The following is a 23,584-nucleotide window of genomic DNA, read 5'->3' as shown; positions in this document are numbered from 1 at the left end:
TTCAAATAATCAAAGAATAAGGTGAAAAGGCAAAACATTCAACATTAACTATTCTTCTAAATATAAAGAAAATAACTTTACATACTAAAAATAAATGTATCCAACAACAATGAGTTTAAACAAAGCATAAATACATCTTTTAAGCAAAGATTGAAACTTTATCCAAAATAATCAAAGAATAAAGTAAAAAAAGGCACATACAACTATTGCTAGCTCAATTTCATGAACATAAAAATGATTAGAATATCGATACCACAACGTCCTAGGGCCTTCAAGGCCATCTACAGCATACAATCCCAGCAAATAAAATTATATCTACGAACTACGAAGAAGAAAAAAGATGAAGAAGAAAACAATAATAAAAACTACAATTAAAAAATGTGTGTTTACCTTTTTGGGGGCAGCAAAACGAGACTACGAACTTCGTTGGAATCAACCACCACCGAAAAACGTCGCCGGCAACTCAAAAATTTTGATTAGCCAATCAACTTATGAAACAAAAATTTTTAATAAATAAAAATAACTATTTTTGCTCAAAAGGATTTTTTTCACCTTTCTAGCCTTTTTTTCTTCCTTCTCCCCTCCTCTCTCTACCAAAGTAGTGGTAGTATTAATAGGAGAGAATGGAGTATTTTTTTCCCTTTTCCACCAATATGGGAGAAAAGTATTTATAGGAAAGGATAGAGATTTATTTCTTGTCATCTACCAATGTGGGAGAAAAGGCATTTAGGGGGATTTTTGGAATGTAAAAATTAAAGATAAGGTGAGGTGGAAATAATGTGGGGGGAAATAGTATAATGTAGTACAATCTTTGAATTTCAAAATTGGAAAAGGACAAAGTTGGTGGGAATAGTACAATTTGAATTTATTTTTTGGTAGAAATTGGGTAAAAGTTATGAGAGTTCTTGAGAATTTTGGGTTATTTAAAATATAACCCTAATTGGAATTTAAAATTTAGCCATATTTATTTATTTTGACCAAACTAAAAATTAATTGACGAATTGCATTGCAATTATGACCAATTTTCAATTATGGTCAAATCTAATAGACTGGCTAAATTAAATTAAAATTCGATACGAATTAATACCTTTTTTTTATCCCGAGCTTCTTGATTTAATAAAATGGATGCATATTTATCCAAATAAATTATTTTTGAGAATAAATTATATTTAAATTAAGATTTTAATCATTTGAATTTATTTTCAAGATAAGCCTTAATTAAATCCGATATTTTGTAAAATAAATATTTAAGTAACAAATTATATAATCTCGTATAACTGAACACGATAGTATATAATCGCTACATAAAATGACAAAATCACGTATGAAAAATATTTTAAGTTTTTTTTATTTGGATGAAATAATTATTTTGGTTTATTAAAAACTGAAGAAACTCAGGATTAAATTTAGTCGTGGAGGGCAAAAATTAGGTGTCAACAGTGATCAGGGCAGAAACATCAGATAACCTTACTGGTTGGACTACAGGTAGTACGTACGACCCGTAACAAGTGATTACAACTTGTCACTTGGATCACAGGAAAAATTTTAAATTCTTAAACCTGGGGTATCTCTTTCCTTAGAGGCACGAATAGTCCAAGGACTTTCAAATAGCAAGTCACCCCTCATGGACAAGAATTCACACTACCACATCGTGTCTTAAAGTATGAGATATTCTATAACTTTTACCATAGAGGCAAGACTTAATCCGAAGGACTCCAAACTATAAGTCATGCCCTTTAATTTACCTTAATGTCAAAGAAAGAAGATCCCTTTGCAGATTATCCAACTTTCTATTTATTAGTAAAATACAATAGCTGTTGAGAAAAAAAAAAAAAAAAAAAAAGAAGAAACAAAATAGAGAAGAGAACAAAAAAGAGAAGAAAAAAAAAAGAATAAAAAACAAAAATAAAAAGCAAAAAATAAGATTGAGAAAAAACAAAATGAGAAAAAGAATAAAAATAAATTGAGAAAAAAAATGAGAAATTATAAAAAAAAAAAAAAAAAATTGAGACAAATGAATAAAAAAAATGTGAAATGATTAAAAAAATTTAAATAAATGAATTAAAAATAAAAAAAAAAAAGGAAATGAAGAATTAAGTAATGTTTGAGGGAAAAAAATGAAAAAATAGAAAAAAAAATTAAAGGTTGAGACAAATAAATTAAAATAAGAAATAACAGAAAAAAATAAAAGAAAAAAATGAGAAATGATAAAAACAAAAAAAGAAATGAAAAAAAAGAAAAAAATAAAAGAAAAATGAGAAATGATAAAAAAAAATAATAATAAAGATTGAGACAAATAAATTAATATAAGAAAAGAAAGTGAAAGAAATAGATAATGTTTGAGAAAAAAATAAAATAAAAATAAAGATTGAGACAAATAAATTAAAATAAGAAAAAAGAACTAAAAAAACATAAAAGAGTAAAAAAAAAAAAAGGAAATAAATATTAGAAGTTGAGAGCAAATGAACATGGAAAGTTTAAAAACATTTGAGGTGTAAAGGGGCAAAAATATTTTGTTCTATAGATAGAGAAGCAAGATTAGTCTTTAAAGACTTTTCTTATGGGACAAAAATTCAAAGCCAAGGTCAGTTGAAACAAGTAATATGACGTTAAAAGTAAGATAATTATAAATTCGTCCCACAAATTAGGATCCACATCTGATGAAAAAAATTGGAGAAAATGGTCAAATACCCCCCCAACCTTTATCCCAAATCTCAACAACACACTAAACCTTTTAAAGGCTCCGATTACCTCCCTGAATTTATTTTTACCGAATTTATTACCCCCCCAGGTGCTGACGTGTCATTGCATATGACTATACGCGCCCATAGGCACGTCAGTTGACTTTTTTTTACTTTAAAATCATTATTTTTTATTGTCACGTCATTATTTTTACTAATTTAATTATTGTTTTTGTTTATTCTTTCTTTCTTATTCTTCCTCCTTTTCTTCTTCTTCCTTCTTCTTCTTCTTCTTCGAGAACTCAACAATGGCATCTACTCCAAGATTAATTTATCATCTTCTCCGATATATTAGACTCGTGAATTTATTAACCTCCCAGTTCTTAATATTATTTTTTGTGGACTACTGACTAACAAAAAAATTAACATTAACTTTCAATAATCTATCCCTTCCCTATTCCTACTTCTTTTTCATTTCTTTTTTTATCATGGACGTAACAGGAGCTACGTCCTTCAATAATCCATCAAAAACTGAAATCACACATACTAAATCCATTCCTTCAATAATCAGTTTCATCCCTTCCCAAATACTGAACCCATTTCCATTGCCAAAAAAGAAAAAAATTGAAATCACAAAAATGGGTATCTCCAATTCTATCAAAAACAACTCAATTAACATTTACTTCAACACAAACACGAAATGGTCTTATTCCATTCTATGTAGTTGTTTTCGTTAAAAAAAAAAAAGAAATCACAAAATGGGTATCTCCAATTCCATCAAAAACAACTCAATTAACATTCTTCCATTCTATTCATATTCATGAATTCCAAGTCCCAAATACTGAACCCATTTCCATTTTCAAAAAACAAAAATAGGCATCTTCAATTCCATCAAAAACAACTCAAGTAACATTTACTTCAACACAAACACGAAATGGTCTTCTTCCATTCTATGGAGTTGTTGTCATCAAATAAAAAAAACTGAAATCACAAAATGGGTATCTCCAATTCCATAAAAAATAACTCAATTAACAGTTACTTCAACATAAACACGAAATGATTTTCTTCCATCCTATCGAGTTGTTGTTGTCAAAAAAAAAAACTGAAATCAACAACGGCCATGGCAGGGATTACCAGCTGAAAAAGTGAGAGATTTTTGATAGTTTGTAATTAAGAGAGAAGAGAAAAGAAAAAAATTAAAATGGAAAAGATGAGAGAATAAAAGAGTAAAGGAAAATATATAAGGGAAAATAATTAATTTTTTAGATTAAAAAAATGACGTGGCATTACTGTTCAGCGTGTGCATCACACCGCATCAGAAATGACTAGTTGTCCTATTTCGGGGGTGTATATATTCCACTTTAAAATAGTTTGGGGGGTAATAAATTCACTAAAAATAAGTTCAGGGGGGTAATAGGACCCTTTAAAAGGTTGAGTGTGTAGTTGGGATTTGGGGTAAAGATTGGGAGGGTATTTGACCATTTTCTCAAAAAATTGCCATAACTAAACATCAGAAATGACATACTCAAAAACAAATTCCTGCAAAATGGCTTTTGTGGCACCAAATAAAAAGAAATTCTAAAAGTTCAGGAAGAATTAATTAACCAACAGGACTAATTAAGACTTCAGTTGAAAACATATATAAAGATAATTGAGTCATCAGGAATGTGTTGAAACAAATACTATGATATTATGACTTTGTCCAAACATATCTCTTGTGGCATATTTTTAAGCCCATAGATGAACAATCTCAGAATGGAACAAAAATGGGTAAGCATATTCAATAACATCTTAGGAGTGAGGCTTTCATATTTCTGCAGGTCCTAATAACTCACATGTGATCTGTATCTCTATAGGATTTAATCCTAACTTCAATAAACAAAATGAGCCTCTAAACAAAAGATTACAATTATAAACTCTACTCTTAATGTTCAACAATATTTTCAAACTGTTGAAACTCACTTCAAATTCCTCCACTTGAAAATCAGATTACAAAACTCAGGGGTGGATCTATAGTGTTGGGTGGGAACCCCCAATCACTATCATAGATCTGGAAAATATGTTAAAAATTAGAATAAATCAAAAAAATATTATAGATGGTAACCCATAAACAAAATGAACAATGGCTCGATGACATTGAATGGTCCCTTAAAGTGATTATTCTCATGACCGTGGGATCGATCCCTTTTGTGGTGTTATCTTTTTATTATATTATTACATATTAATTTATATCACGTGAACGGGCTAAAGTTGAACTGCCTTTCCTACGAATATAGACCCAAACCCAATGGTTTCTAGTTAGAAATAAGTGTAAATAGCAATCATCTTCAAAGATGGATTGAAGTCTTAAATATCACCTAGCTCAAACTTAAGTTGAACATTTTCCTAACCATTGTTCATTGTATTAGGTTGTACTCCAATAGTTAGGCAGAAGGCTTGTAACACCCCACACTTTTGGGCTAAAGTTGAACCGTCTTTCCTACGTATATAGACCCGAATCAAATGGTTTCTAGTTAGAAGTAAGTGTGAATAACAATGTTTTAGCGTGAAAACATCTTTAGAGATGGATTGAAGTCTTAAATATCACCTAGCTCAAAGTTAAGTTGAACATTTTTCTAACCATTGAATTTTGGTATACAATTTTTCTTAGGACAAATTCCAATGGTCATTACTCTTAGAATATAATGAGTTACGTTGCCCATTATATATCAAATTAAATACCTTTGAGTCTAATTTTCAAAGCAACTGACCATTCGTCAATTCGAGTTTGACGTCAAAATTTATGAGTGTTTTAGTAAAACACTATCCAGGATGCGCATTTGAGATTGCGAGGCAAAGCAACTGCTCCGTGTTGGGTCCGCGGCGTAAACCCTCTTTCCTAGACATTAAAACACATTTTTTCACATCAAATCAAGGGCAAAAAGATCCTTTCACCCCCATAACTCCCCTAATCCGTTCTATAACCCTAAAATCGTCCCAAGACCAATTGAAAGCTCCCAAACCCTTATTCTCTTCCTCTCAAGATCATCAAGGAAGGATTTCTCAATTCTTAAGCCCAAAATCAAGGTTGTTATTCAATTTTGTTCCGTCAAAAGGTATGTGGGACTATCTAAATCTCATGGGCATAAGTTTACGTTTTACAAGATTTAAGTATATATAATTATGTTTATGCAATGAGTTTTGAAATTGTTGAAGAGCATGCATTGGAAACCCCGTTTTATGATGAAATCTTGTATAAACTATGGGGGGGGGGGGTTCCTAAATATGAATAATATTCATGTGTATATGTGTTATGAGTTTTGACAATTTATATGAGAGTGTGATTTATGAGATTCCCTCTCTTGTTATGAAATTCATTCTCTTAACATGTTGTGGGTTGTTCATACGAATGGTTAAAAACTTGAGTTTAAATGTTTTAATATCATTTGTGGTTTGCATTGCTTTATGATCTAATGAGAGGGTATTTTATTAATTTATAAATGTTCTTGTGTCCTAATAAAGAAATTGCATGTGATTGATGAAAGAGATGACCACACTATGTTAAAGTATTAAAAATAAAGTGTTTTGCATAAGTTTCATATGTTTTGAAATAAGAACTCTCTTGTAATATTTAAATGTTTTGGTGGTCAAATAGCATATTTTGAATGAAAAGACTATGACATGATATGATATGGCTTAGATAACTTGCAAGTCTTGGTATGATGACACCAAATCAGATAAATGCCATGACATACTCAGAACAAACAGACTACAGACTTTCCAGATTTCAAACCATGTCTTAAGTTATATGTATGGTTAAAAAATAAAAGGCTAAAAATGGTCTCTAAGAGAGTTAGATAACTACCCGAAGAAGGAACGAGTTCAGATAACTCATTTTCCAAAACTGTGCTTTGCCGACACGGGTTATTATGTCCTGAAATATGGATTATACACTGGCTATGTGCCCTATGGTGTATCAGAGATCAAAGTCTCTAGCCCTTGCGGCAAACTTAAGTTGGGGGCTTGACCAACGAGTTAATGGCGAACCCATATAGCCCATGGGTAATCAGAGTTGTAGGGTGTACCATCTAGATCAAAAGTAATGCAAAGAGTCGAGTCAAAGTTTTACAAGCATGAGTCGAAGTTCTTTAAAGTATGCCCATATGTTTTTTGATATATTTATGATAAATTATTTTCACAATGCTCTCAAATATATTACATAAATTATACATTATTTTGGGTTAGTTCTGCATACCAATACGTTCCAAGTATTGACCCCCATAATTGTAACGCCTCGACTCTGTATCCTGGATGCCACATGGTGCTTACGACCCTAAAGGACCACAAGCTAACCCATGACTGGTACCTACTGTAAGCACTATATAGTAATACTAAAATAATGCAGAAGTTAGGCTGAAATGCCATAAGGTTCAAAATTTGAATACTGAAAATAATAATAACATCTGATAATGACATCTGCAAAACTGAAAACTATCTGAATAGTCTAGTCTGAAAAGCCTATAACTGAACTGTCTGAATTTGAAGTTTATGGGACAAGCCCCCAACTAACTCCGACTACTGAAATACTGAAGCTACTGAAAATACTGAAATAAAAGCATATCCTTAATAGAAGAGGACTCACTACTAAATCTACTGCTGCTATCTAAATCTGTCTATGCGCGGTCAGGAACCTGAGCATCCGAACCTATGATATGAGACATCATAGTGCAAAAAGAAAGTATACGTTAGTATGGAATGTACTAGTATGCTAGATGAGGTAAGGCTGAATGTAGGGGTTCATATTCATGAACAATAACTGACTAAATGATATAGAGTAACTAAATAAGAATACATGGAAAACTAAAAACTACTGTAAAATACTGAGTGTGCACTACTGTGCATATACAGTGATACCGTATCAAAGCTTTTACTAAAGATGAGTATTGATTTCTAATACTGATTAAATGATATTTGAGATTACTGATAACTGAATTACTGATACTAAGTGACTATGTCTGACAGTCATGATTCTGTAGAACTGAACTGAGTTCTACGCTGAGACTGAAACTGAAACTGTGGGAGGTAATCATCTAACTGATATGCCCCAAATAAGATAACTGAGGTCCAACATGTAACCCATTTAGAAGGGTGTCAGTACCGTGCCATGGGTAAAGAAAAGCTGAAGAGTCACCCTCATCTAGTAGGTGCCCTAAATGAGAATGGTGGTACCCTCAACTAGCAGGTAAAACACCTTATCAACTCTCAACTAGTAGGTTGATATCTTAACCTATACTGGCTACGTAGTTCTGAAATGCAAGGACTGCTTCTAAGGATCACACCCTCTACTGACAGGTGAGCCCCCATCCTTGGGTTTACTCAGTGCTGAATCGTACTCCCAACTGAATAGACACTGAATTGATCACTAGATTGTACTAGGCTGGACTAAACTGTTACTGATCGTGTTAACTAACTGAACTGGATTGAGTTCACTGAGTTCTGTAACTGACTAAGTGCTATTATTTGTGACATTACTGAGACTATTCTGAAGCTACTATTATATTGTCAGAAAGCTAACTGAATTTCCTATGCAATGGCAGTTCTTAAACTGGAAAATTTTAAGTATTTTAAAAATTGTTAATAGGAATACTCATTTACTGAGAGTTAAACTGAGTTAGAGAAATATGAGGTATTACAATAATACAGGCTCTGAGACACTGTCCCGTGGTCTATTACATCAGTAGAACAATTGGGATAATGATAGAATTGGTGAACCATCCATCTTTCGAAAGACATTTATTCATATGTTGACTTCTTTCAGTTTATGGTCCAGCTGGCATTGTACCGGCCTAGATAGTCAGTATTCAGTAGAGACTTCGTGGACGAGATTTGCTTATTATATTGTCATAACACCTTTGACATGATTTGACTATAAGTTTTCATTGAGTATCATTATATCTTCTGCACATAGATTTATGCATGGATCTGCTTATAATAGTATGCTAAGGGGTTTCTAGGTCCTTCGTAGTTCGGGATGTCCGTCGCTGCCAGGGCCTCGGCTCAGGTCGTGACAAGGATGCACTTCGATAGTTAGGGAGAACTCTCTCAAAAATTGTTCTTGCTTATTTGCTCGTGTTCTACTTTTTTTTTTCTCTCAATATGAGTGCGCAAATTTTGTTTTGAAAGTCCTTGATATTTATAACTTCATTCTATTGATCTTCACAACTAAGTAGACTTTTAACTCCACAAGGACTGATCTCCTAATGTTTACCTGAAGTAACAAACTTCCTTCTTTATTTTTGCACGTGTGACTTTATCAACAAAAAGTCCTTTTGCAAAGTTAACTCTTTTGAAGTAGTTTTTCATGAACCAGCTATGCTTACTTGTTCCATGACCTCTTGTCAATCATCAAAACTTCGTAAGTCCTAAAAGAATTTCACTCTAAAATCCCAAGATTCCAACTATTGCTTCTAAACATACTAGCATGACACTTATGGCACGCATGCGGCCGTCACCCATAAGCTAGACCCTTAGGACCACCTGAAGTCCTCGCTAGTACTGGTTAAAACTCAGAGAGCGGGGATTCACCATTTTGTAAATCCAAAAATGTATATATCTGACTTCAGCCCCACAAGTGCGGAAAGCCATTTTCCCCTTATGATGAAAAATATATTCAGACAATCAAATAACAAAATGATACTTATTAGAGAAAATCCCAAAAAAGGACTATCGTCGCATCAAAATATACGAATTACTTAATAGGACTGAATAAAGTCAAAGTTATATGGTTGTAACTTCGGCGCACAACTGAGGAAAGTCATTTGCCGAATCTAATAAGAAAATACTTTCAGACAATCAAACTACAAGAAATGTCTTACTAAAGAAAATACTAGAAAATGACTTCTGTCGCATCAAAATACACAAAATACTTAATAGGACTAGTTATTAGGACTTAGCCTAACATAATCTGACTGCAAGTATGGTTGAAACCATTCATCATAGAAACTCTTCTTTCTTCTATTGTTGCACCCAATGTCCTTGCACAATTGATCATTGTACCAAATGTGTAGGGCAGCAATACAAGCCCTTTTGTACTCTTTTCCAGCATATGTTTTCATGTAATCTTCCCACTTTTGGATCTCTTTTTCCATCTCTTTAATGCTTGGCAACTTGAATGTTTGGTCAAGAAAATGTGCTAGCCATTGGCACCTCATCTCAGATGTGTGGAGATTTGTTATGCTCCCTGAGTATCCAATTATTGCTAGGTTTGGTATTCTTGGATGTATTATGTGCCTACCAAGATTTTGCAAAAAGAAAGAGAAAAAAGGGAAATTATATCAAGAACATGGATCTAATTAGTACTACAATGATAACATACCATTGTGATTTTATAGGTGGATCTGAAGAGGGTCCAATGCATATAATCAGACCTTACAACTACTTTGTAAGGTAGAGATGTTTTCAATAGACTCTTAACTCAAAAAGAAGTGAAATCAAAGTAGAATTGAACAAAGTAATAGAAAAACAAGATGAACAAAGTAAAAGAAAAAAGCAACAAGTATTATTAAAAATTTAAAAACTAGATATTACATGAATACTGATTGGGATGTGACACCAGGGAAAATATACAAATTTACCCTTCTAACATTTCCACTAATAGAAGGCAATTTTACTATCGTCCATTGGTTTCTTTGTGATTCTTTTTATAAAGAAAACCAGCGAACATCCATCAATCTTTTTTTGCATAAAAATATGCAAAAACTATAAAGAGATTCTTTAAAGAAAATCGATGGTACAACCTTGACACAGTGGATTTCACGTCTCAATAGCTAATACAAGATAATATGCTAATGACAATCATATCAATGACTTAAAAGCATAACCAACTTAGCTTGATTCTACTTTGTCCTAGTGGCCGGTGATGGACTATTCAGGATTTTCACTAAAATAGTTCAAAAAATAACAATACAATACTTGAATAATGGTTTTTTTCTTTTGGGCGGGGGTTGGGTGGGTGGGATGATAGTAGTAGTATATATGTGCACCTGTAAAGAGGAACAACTGAATTTGGTGACCCCATTATGTAATTCTGAAAACTTTTTGAGGAAAACATATTCTTCAACTTTTCTTGACCTTTATATCCAGTAGCAAAGATAACAAGATCAACTTTTATTGGCTCATCAACTTCACCATCAAGAATCAATCCTTCTTTGCAGAAATTAAAACACTGTGTTTTCTTGAGAATAATGCTTCTTTCTTCAACTTTGCCATAGAAATCATCAGGCAATAAAATCGCCTTGCAAGAAGACATGTCTTGAAGAAAACTTTGTTTTGGTACCATGTTGTACTTCTTCAATGGGAGGTTCCATGTAAGATAACTCTCTGCAAATTTTGAGAAACCCCATCTCTGAAAAAATTGTTGTTCAATAAAAAATAAAAGCATTAGCAAAGAATATTATATGAATAAATGACTTCTACAGTTTCAATTTATGTAATGTTTTTATTCAGACACGATGTCTACACACTAAATTAAACCAATGTATGCATTACATGTGTTGAAATATACACAATTGTTTTTTTAATTATGATTACTTATTGTATATTTTTACTTTATTAAATCGCTTAACGAGTCACGATAACTTGGTTGATTTGGTATAAATACTCGAAAAGGGTGAGTAATTTTAACTAGGCACTAAATTTAGGGAAAAATTATTTTTCTTTTGAAGCTTGTAATTTAAAAAATAGTAGATATTTGTTTGACTATAAGTTATTTCGCTAAAAATAAATGAGAAGTTTACATTTAAAAATGTGTCATATTCAAACGGCATTTTTGAGGATTATTAACATATTTGGTTTAAGATCACATCAATCCAAAATATTCCTTTTATCTTTATTAGTTTTGTGTCAAATTAAGAAACATAAATGATGAAACAAAAATTACTTTTTCCGTCTTATTTTATGTGTCATCATTTTTTTTTTTATTCGTCTAAAAAAGAGTCATATTTTCTTATTTGGTAACTATTTAAAGACACAATTACACTTTCACCCTTATTTGTTCCACTCATAAGGACCCACTTAATTAAAAAGCATTAACACTCAAACTTGTTTCTAAAATTCACTTAGACCCCTCAACTATGACTTGTACCTATCAGACCCCTAAACCCCCTAAATTTTGATCCAATTGGACATTTTTTCCCTATTAGCTAAAAGCTCAAAGTGTGTGTTGCACACACGCGATGATGTGGCAAAATGAGCTAATTGAAAGCTGACACGTGGCATTGTGGGTCCAATAATTATTAAAAATTAATTATAATTTAAAAAAAAAGAATATAAAAATGGCACTGAGGAAATTATTAAAAAATTATTCTAAAATTATTTAAAAAATAAAAATAAAAAATTGATTATTAAAAAAATAATAAAAATTTTAAAAAATAAAAATAAAAAATGTCATTGAGGATCTAAATTATTAAAATTTATTTAAAAAATAAAAAACCGATTATTAAAAAGAAATTATAAAATATTTTAAAAAATAAAAATAAAAAATGGCATTGAGGATCCAAATTATTAAAAAATAAAAACTGATCATTAAAAATAAATTATAAAATTTTTATAAATAAAAATAAAAAATTTCTTTGAGGAACCAAATTATTAAAAAATAATTATAAACTTATTTAAAAAAATAAAAATAAAAAATTGGTTATTAAAAAAAAATTATAAAATTTTAAAAAAAATGAAAGTAAAAAACTCCCCCACCACCCCCCAGCCCCCCCTCCCCCAGCGTTCATCTTCTTCCCCACCCCCACCCCCCGACGTTCCTCTTCTCCATTAAACTTTTCTGTGAACCTCAAAACCACACACACACAATTTTTGTTTAAATCTACTTCAAGAATTCAAAAGTGGGTCTAGAACAAAGCCATCTTTATTGAAAATTTTCATAAAATTGTGATATTAATGGAGAGAAAAGTGATCTTTCTTGTAATTTTTCAACAAAAAAGTAATCTTTATTGTAAATATTTCCAAGGAATGATAAAAAAAGAAAAAGATGTTTGTTGTAATTTTTCAAGATATGGTGATACTAGTGGAGGAAAAAAAAGTGAATTTTGTTGGAAATTTTCAAGAAATGAAAATAATTATGGTGGATTAAAAAGAATTTGTTCATGTGAAGACGCGGGATTGGGGTGACGACGAAGATGCGGGGGTGGGGTAGGGTTGAAACGATAAAGACTCGGGGTGGGGTGGGGTGCTGTGATGAAGATGACATAGGGGGGTGCTTTTTTTAAAAAAGAATTAAGAAATTATAATAATTAAAATTTTTTTTAATAAATAATATAAATATAAATTTTTTAATTAATATTTTTTGGGCCCCATAGTGCCACTTGGCACATTTCAATTCGTAATTTAGTTAAAAAAAAAAATTCTCACGCTCCTACAGCAAGTGCATTGCACGCGCAGTGCCATGTAGGCAAAAAATGCCCGATTGGATCAAAATTCGGGGGTTTAGGGGTCTGATAGGTACAGGTCATAGTTAATGGGTCTAAGTGAATTTTCAAAATAAGTTTGAGTGCCTATTAATAACTTTGGCTTTAAAAATAATAATAGTACATTTTTTAATGAAGGACAATTTGGTAAAAAGCATCAAGTCTTTACTTGTTTCTTAAATTCTGTATCCGATCAAATGACGACATATAAAATGGAACGAGGGAGTAGTTAATTTCTTCGGTTTCAAGAAATTTTACCACAGGAGAAAGAAGGGAGGCCAACACACTGTAGATGACGTTCTCACCAGGCTTGTGAACCAAGAGCTCTGAAAATCGACTACCATATAAAAATCCAAGATTAATTCCCCACCAAAAGCACCCATTAGGAGTTCCCCATGGTATCGTCCTTTGTACCAATGTACAAGGGATTTCAGGGCCTAAGTCATAAAAAATATTAATATCGTTAATATACATAACTTAAATATTATCATCAAAATATATGAGATCGATGAAAAGTTGTTTCTTACCATTAGTATTTGCGCATTCAGCCGCGACATCTACAGCTGATTTTTGAGAACCAATAACTGCGATTCTCTTTCCCTTGATCAGTTTTCTAGCACTTTCATTGTCCATGGCTGAGTACTCCATGGAATGTATCACTTTCCCAGCGAAAACGTCCGGCCCTTCACCGATAGGGAACTCCGGCATATTTGCTAAACCACTGTACCTTCCAATGCATAGAATCAAAAACTCGACTTCATATTCCTAAAAAGAACACAACAGATTGTTTAATTCTATACACTTCATATTCCAGAAAAGAACACAGCAGATTACATTAATATAAGGGCAACTTTCATAATCCCAACTCTTTAGTAATTGTCAAAATTCATCAAGTTTAGAGGATAATAAGCTTAGTAGTATGAACTTACATGAGCAGAGTAGAAGAAGAGAGAAACTGTATATTGAAAATGTTATGGTACAACTGATTTCAGCTAAGATCTATGCACCTAAATATTGAGATAAGATCACTTACTTCTAGAAGCTTCCTAAGCTTAATTAGTTGTCAGCTCATCGAGCCAACTAACTGACTAATTTTCAATGGAATAGTAACCAACTGATTGCTGCTAATCACTAACTGAATTAATTAGTAACTAAGCTAGCTGAGTATCAACATGTATCAATATGTTCCAACAGTAATTAATTACTTTTTATCCTCACTCTTTTTAAAACTATATAAAATTTCTGATTTTGAAGCAGTCAGATACATCTAATTGCAACAGATATATCATTTTTTAATATATAACTAATTCAATCATATTTTTATGTATCAATAATAAATATCTCTTTCTGATACATAAGTCTTATGTATCATAAAAATATTTGGCTTAAGTCATCAACAATCACTTTAAGTTTTTCCAAAAATTCGCTTAAACTCCTCAACTAAAGCATGTACCTATCAGATACCTCAAGTACTTAAAATCGATACCTATCAGGCACAAAATATTAATTTGGCAAGAAAAAATGTTACGCTTTCCTTGGACACGTGAATCGAAGAAAAAATAATATTTTACTTTTTTTAATTACAAAACTTATATTTAAATTATTTTATTAATATAATTTATAATTATTATAATTTCTTAATTTTTTTTCAAAAAAAACACAAACCCCTCCGACCCCCACCCCACCCCACCCCCACGTCATTGTCTTCACAGCACCCCACCCCCACTCCCGTGTCATCGCCTTCACAGCACCCCACCCCACGCCTGCATCTTCGTCGTCTTTAACCCCACCCCTGCATCTTCATCGTCTTCACAGCACCCTACCTCCACCCCAGTTCGTCGTTTTCACAGCACCTCAAGCCCACCCCGTTATCGTCGTCTTCACAACACCCCACCCCCACTCCAGTTCGTTGTCTTCACAGCACCCCACCCCCACTCCAGTTCGTCTTTACAGCACCCCAACCCCACCCCGTCGTCGTTGTCTTCAATCCCCCACCCCGTCATCATTGTCAGTGACGAAAATATGTTTTCTTCTTTCTTCTTGAAAATTTAATTGATTGATTCAAAAAAAAATTACTTTTACAAAAATTAAAAAGAAATAAAATAGTAGCAAAGAACTATTTTTTTGAAAATAAATCAAGAATTAAGAGGAGGGTCAAGAAGATGATGACCAATTTCGTTATTTGAGTGCTATTTTTGTTATGTATAAAGAAGAAAAAAGGGGAAAGGGGTGGTGGACGGTGGTTTGTGCTCTGGCGGACTTTGTTGCTTTGTTTATAAAGAAGAGAAGGATGAAAAATGAGTTACAGGTGTTTTTCCCTTTTTTAAAAAAAAATTAAATATAATTTTCTTTTTTTTAATTATGTAATACATTTTAAATTACTTTTTTGAACTCACATGACACATGTTAATATTTTATTTATCAAATTGTCTCGTTGGTGCAAGTGGATTGCATACATCTTATACTTTTAGTTGATTGTCAAAAAAATGCTCAGGTGGTCCAAATTCACAGGGTAGAAGTGTTCAATAGGTACAGACCTTAGTTGAGAGATTTAATTGAATTTTTGGGACAACTTAAAGTGATTGTCAACGACTTAAGACAAAAGATTTTGATACACAATCTTGTCACATTTTCAATCAAATACATCATTCTTATGAATTTGTACACAAAAATTAATACGATACATAGCATCTACACTTTTTTTAGCAAGTCCTATGATGTATCTTCATGTCTTTCACCATCCCACCATAATCAGATACATTAGTCTACTTATCAACTACATGAAAATCGGCTATATACATAGATTTTCTAGAAGCCTCTAAATAGAGAAAACAAATATTTTCGATCAAATCTGGCCAGATGTCCACCTGTATCGTCGAAATTCTCCAGCATTTGTCAAAAAGAATGACACTTTGGGAGGTTTTCATTTTGATAGTGGTAATCGTCGTTGGACTTTTGGAAATAGTGAGCTAATGGTGGTTGTTTGGTCGGAGATGGTCGAGAAAATGATTTTGGGGCCTGGTAATTGGGAGAAGAGAGAAACAACGAGGGAGTGAAGGAGATTAGATCTCGATGATTTTTTGGTGGATGAGTGGCTGAAAATCGATAAGAAAATAGAGGGATCAGTTTTGTGGGAGTTGCTGGTTGTGTAGGAAAAAAGTCAGATTTTGGGGTAGATGTAATGTATCCAATGGTTTAGAGAACAAAAGTAAAAACAAAGGATTTATGTACTCCCTCCATTTGAAAAAAAAAAAAAAAAATTTAAGAAAATAAAGAAGACTTTTGAGTCTTGTGGTCCTAAATTAATGTTTTGTCAAATTTATCGATACGCACTTTAATCTTACGATCTCAAACAGGCCATTTAGAAAATTGAAATTCATGTATTTTCAATAAAGGAAAAGGGTCATTCTTTTTTAACCAGATTAAAAAAGAAAGTAGATCATTCTTTTCAAAACAGAAGAAATAATTATTTTAAAGAGTTGAGATTTAAAATAATAATGATAATTTAAGGGACGATATTATATAATTTATCCTTAATATAATGGTTATAAACAGTAATAGTTGATGAGAATGACGACAACTAATTATTGCCATAGATGATTGTGATAAATAATGGTTGGGATGACTAATAATGGTTACTGATGATATGTGATAGTGATTGACAGTGGCAATCATCTGTGGTGGTTATGGTGATTGTGATTGATGGTGATATTGTTATTGTGATTGATGGTGATGAATAGATATACTTGGGGGTTAGAGATGGTGGTGGTATTGATCATGGTGATTGAAAATGATGATGATTGTGGATGGTGGTAGTTAATAACAATGGTGATGGATAGAAGTGAAAATGGATGAAGTATTAGAAAATATTTTCTTAATCATTCAAATTCATTAAACACTTATAAGAGAAAACGAAATGAATGCACTAATGACTAAGATTTTGTATAATTTATGCTTTATCCGTCTCATATTAGTTGTCATGTTGTTTTTTGCATAACTCTTAAGAAGAAATTAATAAGGGATGTAAATTGACTAATATTACTCTATTAATCTCACATTAAATATTGCTATTATCTATTAGATTTAATCACTCTTTCATTAAATTACTAAGGGTAAAGTTGAAAAAGTGTCCAATTATTTCTGGATTCCATAAACATGCCAACTATTTTTTAGACAAATTATTTTAACAAACATACCAAGTACCCCTCCGTTTCAAAATAGTTAACCCTTATTGACTTGACACTTTTCTTAAGAAAATATTAACTGGGTGCTTATTTTTTCAAATTAGCCTTATTAATCATGCTTTGAAAGTATAAATGTAAGTATATACATGCTATGTAGTCATTTAATAATCGGGATAATTTTAAAAGAACATAATAAAATTCTCTTGATTTCATAATGTGCCAACTAAATTGAAACAAATATATTTAGTAAGAAGGCCAACTATTTTGAAACGGATGGAGTAATATGAGAGGAAAGGAATAATATTTAGTTCTAGAAAAAAACAATTGTAATAACCAAAAGTTAAATGATTAAGATTCAAATCAATATATACATACATATATAGAGACAGAGAGATGCATGCATGCATATGTATGTATATATGCGTATATATATGTGTGTGTATATATATATTTAATATATATATATATATGAGTAAATACATAATTACCCCCCTGATCTTGTCCGAAATTTACAAAAAGACACCTAAACTTTAACTTCGACCTATTATCCTACGATTCTTTTTTATTTCGGTGGAAACACACCATTTTTTGCTGAATCTCAGTCACAACAAGGAGAGTAAAATACACGCGTCAATCAGGTATTGCCACTTGTCAAATACGTTTAATTTCATATATTTTTATTTTTTTAATGCAATTTTTCTTTTTATTTAAGTTAGCACCCCACCCCACCCCCTTTTTCCCCTCACCCCCAATCCAGCACCTCCATCTCCCCCATTCAGCACCTCCCCTCCCCTCCCCTCCCCACCCCTCGCGTACAGCACCTCCCCCTCCCCCCACGTCCAGCACCTCCTCCTCCCACTCCCCATTGCCGCCTCGCGTCCAGCACTCTTGCCATTCAAGTTTTTTTTTTTTTTTAAATCAGTTCAAAAATTAGTTTTATGATTGAATTGAGTTTTAAGGATAGTTAAATGATTGAATTGAGTTTTAAAGATAGTTAAATGAAACTTTAATGGAGGAGCTTTAAAAAAAAAAACTTCAATGAAAGAGTTTTAATGGTGACATTGTGTTGAAGACTTTAATGATGTTGAAGAAGATATTCTGTTGAAGAAGAAATGATGGGTAGTTAAATGATATGATTTAATTACAAAATAAAGCTTTAATGATATGATTTTAAAAAAAAAAAAATTCAATGGAGGAGCTTTAATGATGGCATTGTGTTGAAGAATAAAGGGTGGGTTTATGGTGATGATGATGATGTTGTTGTTGTGGGCGTAATTGATGTTGTTGAGTGATGGTGATGAAGAAGAAGTTGGGGAAGAAGACAATGGTGGATGGGAGATTGCGGGGGTGGGGGGTATGAAATAATTTTTAAAAATAAAAAAATATTAATTTTTTTTAAAAAATATATAAATTATATATTAAATTATTTTACACGTGGCAGCTTGTAATTGATCAAAAAAGTCAAATTTGAGCCCTTTCACGCACCTGTAAAGCGTGTGTACACGCAGGGGATCAAAATGGTGTGTTTGCAACGAAATAAAGAAGAATCGTGGGGTAATAGGTCGAAGTTAAAGTTTAGGTGTCTTTTTGCAAATCACGAACAAGATCAGGGGGTAATTATGTATTTACTCTCTCTATATATATATATATATACACACACACATATATATACACACACATATATATACATATACACATATATATACACATACATACACACGCACACACATATATATACACATACATACATACATACACACACATATATATACACATACATACAAACATACATATATATATATATATATGTATATATATATATACATACATATATATACACATATATACATACATACACACACATATATACACATACTTACATACATACATACACACACGCATATATACACACATACACACACATATATATCTACACACATACACACACACATATATATTACTACAACTATGGACCTGTTTGGCTATGAAAATCAAAGTTGGAGTTGTGTTGACCATAGTATTTTCAAAAGAGAAAAAGGGTCAAATATGCCATCAAATTCTCTGAAATGACTCATTTATGTCATCCGTTAAATGCTTGACCCGTTTATGCCATCACCATTATAAAGTAGGTTCATCCATGCTATTTCTTGTTAACGGTGATTTTTCAAAAAATAGTTTGCCATGTAGCGTCTTATTAGAAGCCCATGTCATTAATTAAACTAAATCAATAAGAATTCATTTATTTTCTATTACATTTTGTCATGCTAGTCAGTGTCTTGAATTTGAGAAAGATCACCCGTCATAGCATTAAATGAGAAATTCCTGAAGCATAAACATTAATCAATCAAAATATATGCAATAGAGAATGATTAACTAGTCATGGGGTTTGTAAGACTTGGCAAAAGAATATTTTAGGTCTCACTTGCTTTTGCAGTTATTGGAGTTTGGCCTATGAATATCGCGAAATATATTCATCTGCTTAGATAACTTAATTGGGACAACCACATAATTTTAATTAATGACGCGGACCTCTAATAAGACAACATGTGGTAAAGATGTTTTGAAAAATCATCGTTAACAAGTAATTGCATGGATGAACCTGTTTTTTTAATGGCGATGGTATAAACGAGCTAAATTTTTAAAGAATGACATAAATGAGCCATTTCTGATAGTTCGATGATATATTTGAGCATTTTTCCTTTTCAAAAATATTTTAGACTTTGGATGTACTTCTATATAGAGTGATAGAAAAATTTTGTATAAAAAAAAAATGAACACCTGAAGATGTGTTTTTCAAAAAATAAAAAATGATTAAATCGTATTTCAAAATACGTTTTTGATTTTCATGGACAAACAAGTATTTTAGATTAAAGTGAAACCACATTTTGCAATATTGTTAATAATATTTATGACCAAATTCCTACTATATAGAAAAGGAAGCAGGTGGACGATCAAGGGTAGTTTCGTCATTTCAAAAAAGTCTTCAGTATTTGCTTATGCTATCAGCTTTAAAATTCGTCCACAAACTTTTAATGACAATAAAACCATGCTTAATTCTTTCAATATATGACTATTGTATCCTAAGTTGTAAATATCTCCGTGGACAGACAATGTCCATCACAATTCTCCACAAATGTTATATCCGCTAATAAATGATTGGTCTATACTTCCTCTAATTTAAAATAAGTGAATTTTAAGTGAAGTGCTTGTATGGTGAATATACTACTCATTTTTATTCACTTTCTGTTTGATGAAAATTCAATTTTATTTTAGAGAAAAGATATTGCTACGCCCTTGAACAATAACGAAAGTTCCTAAGACACACTCCAATTTAAAGGAGGTCCTATTAACCCCCCCCCCCCCCCCCCCTTTATTCTTTTATATATATATATATATATATATATATTTAAAGTTTCTTTAATTATTATTTATTTTTATTTTCTTTGTCTTATATTTAAAATAAGCCAATACACCTTTTTTTTTTTTAATTTTTCTTTGCATTGTATTTAAAACTTTCTCAAATACATGCACTTTCTTATTTCCCTTTGCCTTGTAGTTAATATTTTCACAAATGCAGGTAATTTTTTTTATTTTTGTTTGTCATCTTATTTTTTTTTGTATTAATATTCTCAAATACACATGATTTTTTTTCACTTTTCTTTTTTTTTTTTTGTATTTAAATTTTTCTATAAATGCACATATATTTTTTTTAATCTTTTACCTTCTTATTATTTCTATTACTTATTTTTATTTTTTTCTTTACTTTTCCTTTGAATTTGATTTCAAATTTTATTTCAGTGTTTTGTATTTAAAATAAATTAACTTCATACAGATACAAAAAGAAAGTGAAGCAAATCAAATAAAAAATGTTAAAACAAGGAAACTTCTTTTTTATATATATTTTCTTTTTTTCTTAAAAAAAGGGAATTTTTCAAATTTGTTAAAATTGAAAAGATAAGAAATTAATGAAATTGAAAAGGAAAAAATATAAAAGTTTAAATATGAGGAGGAAATAATTTCAAAAATAAAGAAAGGAAAATAATTAATATATATAAATTTTAATCTTTATAATTATGTGTCCAATTAAAAAGGGACATGTGTCTATTATTAATCAGATTTTTGCCTTATTTTTCGTCCCTCACTTACTTTCAAGAGAGTGAACACACTCTTTATGTCATGTCAACACTGAAGGACGTATTTAATACACTCTAAAATAGTTCAGAGAGTAATAGAACATTCTTAAGTTGAAGTGTATCTCAACAACTTTCGTTATAGTTCAAGAGGATAACAGTGTCTTTTCTCTTTATTTTATTCAAATGAAAATGTTCACAAGAAAGTAAAATTTATGTTTTTCCATTCACTTTCGATTGCCATAGAGAGAGAGAGAATGTTTTTGTACTCTATTCCTTCCCGAGTTATTGTTATTAATAATATACAAATGGACTAAAAAAAATTCTATTGTACTTTTTGTATTGTTTCATTATATGATTTTTATGAATGAACATATGCTATTCAGCAAAGGACATTAAAACATTTTTGTCATTTTCGTCTCTAATTGAATTCTTATGGATATAGTCATCTTTTGACAATATTTTTATAATTATGTATTCATATATGAAGCTTCAAGTGAACAAATATGAATTACATTAATCAAATGAATAAACACAATTGATAACGAACAACTGATTATATTAACTAGAAATGATAATTAAGTAAAATATTATTACAAGTAATAATTAAATAGCAAATTATAATTATTTATATCTCTTAAAACTACAATATTGAGCCGCTAAACGGGCCGTTCAATGTCTACAATATTGAGCCGCTAAACGGGCCGTTCAATGTCTAGTGTGTGTATATATATATGAAACAAAAAACAAATCAACAGAAGTGAAGTTCATTTTTATTAACAGCAGTGAAATTCTTTTGTTTATCTCATAACGTTGCACTAAAAATAGCTGATGAATATATAATCTCTATCTATGTTGTGTGGAGTCTTTAAAAATATGAATGGGTGTGTGTCAAATTTTTAAAAATAATGTATTTTTGAAGAATCTGGGTGCGGTAACATCCTGAAAGAGTTCAAACAACTTAGATATCTGTATATTAGGTAGAAAAAATAAACAGCCAGAATATCCAATCATACCTGAGTGGTGAAGTCCTCACGTTGCACCAAGATTTGCCATTTCCCCTTTGATCCAAATGGTTTCCCATTTCCACTCCAAAACTCCCAAGATTCCATTTCATCACAAACTCCAACATAATTAATTCCAATAACATTACTATTCAATTGAATATATTCCATCAACCCAAAATATTTTGCATATTCCTCAACGTACATCAATACCTCAGTGCTATGAGGGAAACTTCTTCTAACACTTCTTGGCCATGGAAAATCAGTGAATTCAAATGTACTTTTTAGACTTTGTAGCCTTGTTGATTCAATTGTTTGTGTCCAAACTCCACCAATTGCATTTGATGCTTCAAAAACTATTGGAATGAATCCTTTTTCTAGTGTGTATTTGCATGCTAAAAGTCCACTAATTCCAGCTCCAATAATAGCTACTCTCTTTTCCTCCATGATGATGCTTGTTGTAAATGATGACACATAACTATAAAGAGGTTTTCAGATAATTTTTTTTTTTTTTTTGGTTGTTGTTGAAGTGACTGAAAAAAACAGGAGAATATATAAGGATTTGAATGGTTAAGGATAACAAATTACATTACTTGAAGGGTTTTAGTTTTATCTCGTCTATTTTTACTTGTTCAAGTAACTAAAAATAAATGTTCAATAATTTAAAACACTAATGAATAATTTATCCATTTGTTATAACAAATTACATTAATTTATTAAATTTATTATAATAAGTAAAATAATTCTTTTATTTATTATTTTTTTAAATGTTTGTTAAATTAATAGTAAATAAATATTATTGAGGGATGCAGTATTAATTATTATCCGATTCTTGATGTGTGGCCGGCAAGAAAAAAGTGAAATAATAAAAAATGTGCACTATTTCTCATGTTTATACATGACTGGTCTATATCATTATCATAAATAATAAAATATCGATAGAACAATGTGGGAGCCATTTCATCACTGTTATAGTCAAATTTTAAAAAACGTGAACATGAAAAAATGGCATGGTTTTTCAACTTTCAAGTACATACGCAACGTGAAATAAAAAAATGGCATGTTTTTTCAAGTACATACGTAACGTAAATAAAAATATGGCATGGTTTTTCAAGTATATACGTGTCCATA

General features: G+C 31.1%; 1 protein-coding gene across 1 annotated transcript; it reads right to left on the bottom strand.

Annotated features, from left to right (window-relative positions):
* Positions 1-9,389: 9,389 nt before the first annotated feature.
* On the bottom strand, positions 9,390-22,986 carry LOC107852636 (probable flavin-containing monooxygenase 1; the record flags this gene model as incomplete). The annotated part of the gene is given in 5 exon segments (XM_047415186.1): positions 9,390-9,950; positions 10,703-11,064; positions 13,394-13,572; positions 13,663-13,900; positions 22,466-22,986. Coding segments are annotated over 5 exon segments (1,569 nt in total). The 3' UTR covers positions 9,390-9,595.
* Positions 22,987-23,584: the final 598 nt, after the last annotated feature.

Source organism: Capsicum annuum, chromosome 7 (assembly GCF_002878395.1).
Source record: "Capsicum annuum cultivar UCD-10X-F1 chromosome 7, UCD10Xv1.1, whole genome shotgun sequence".
In the NCBI taxonomy this organism is placed as follows: domain Eukaryota; kingdom Viridiplantae; phylum Streptophyta; class Magnoliopsida; order Solanales; family Solanaceae; genus Capsicum; species Capsicum annuum.
Note: the sequence above shows the minus strand (reverse complement) of the source record. Positions and strands in the feature narration are given on the sequence as shown.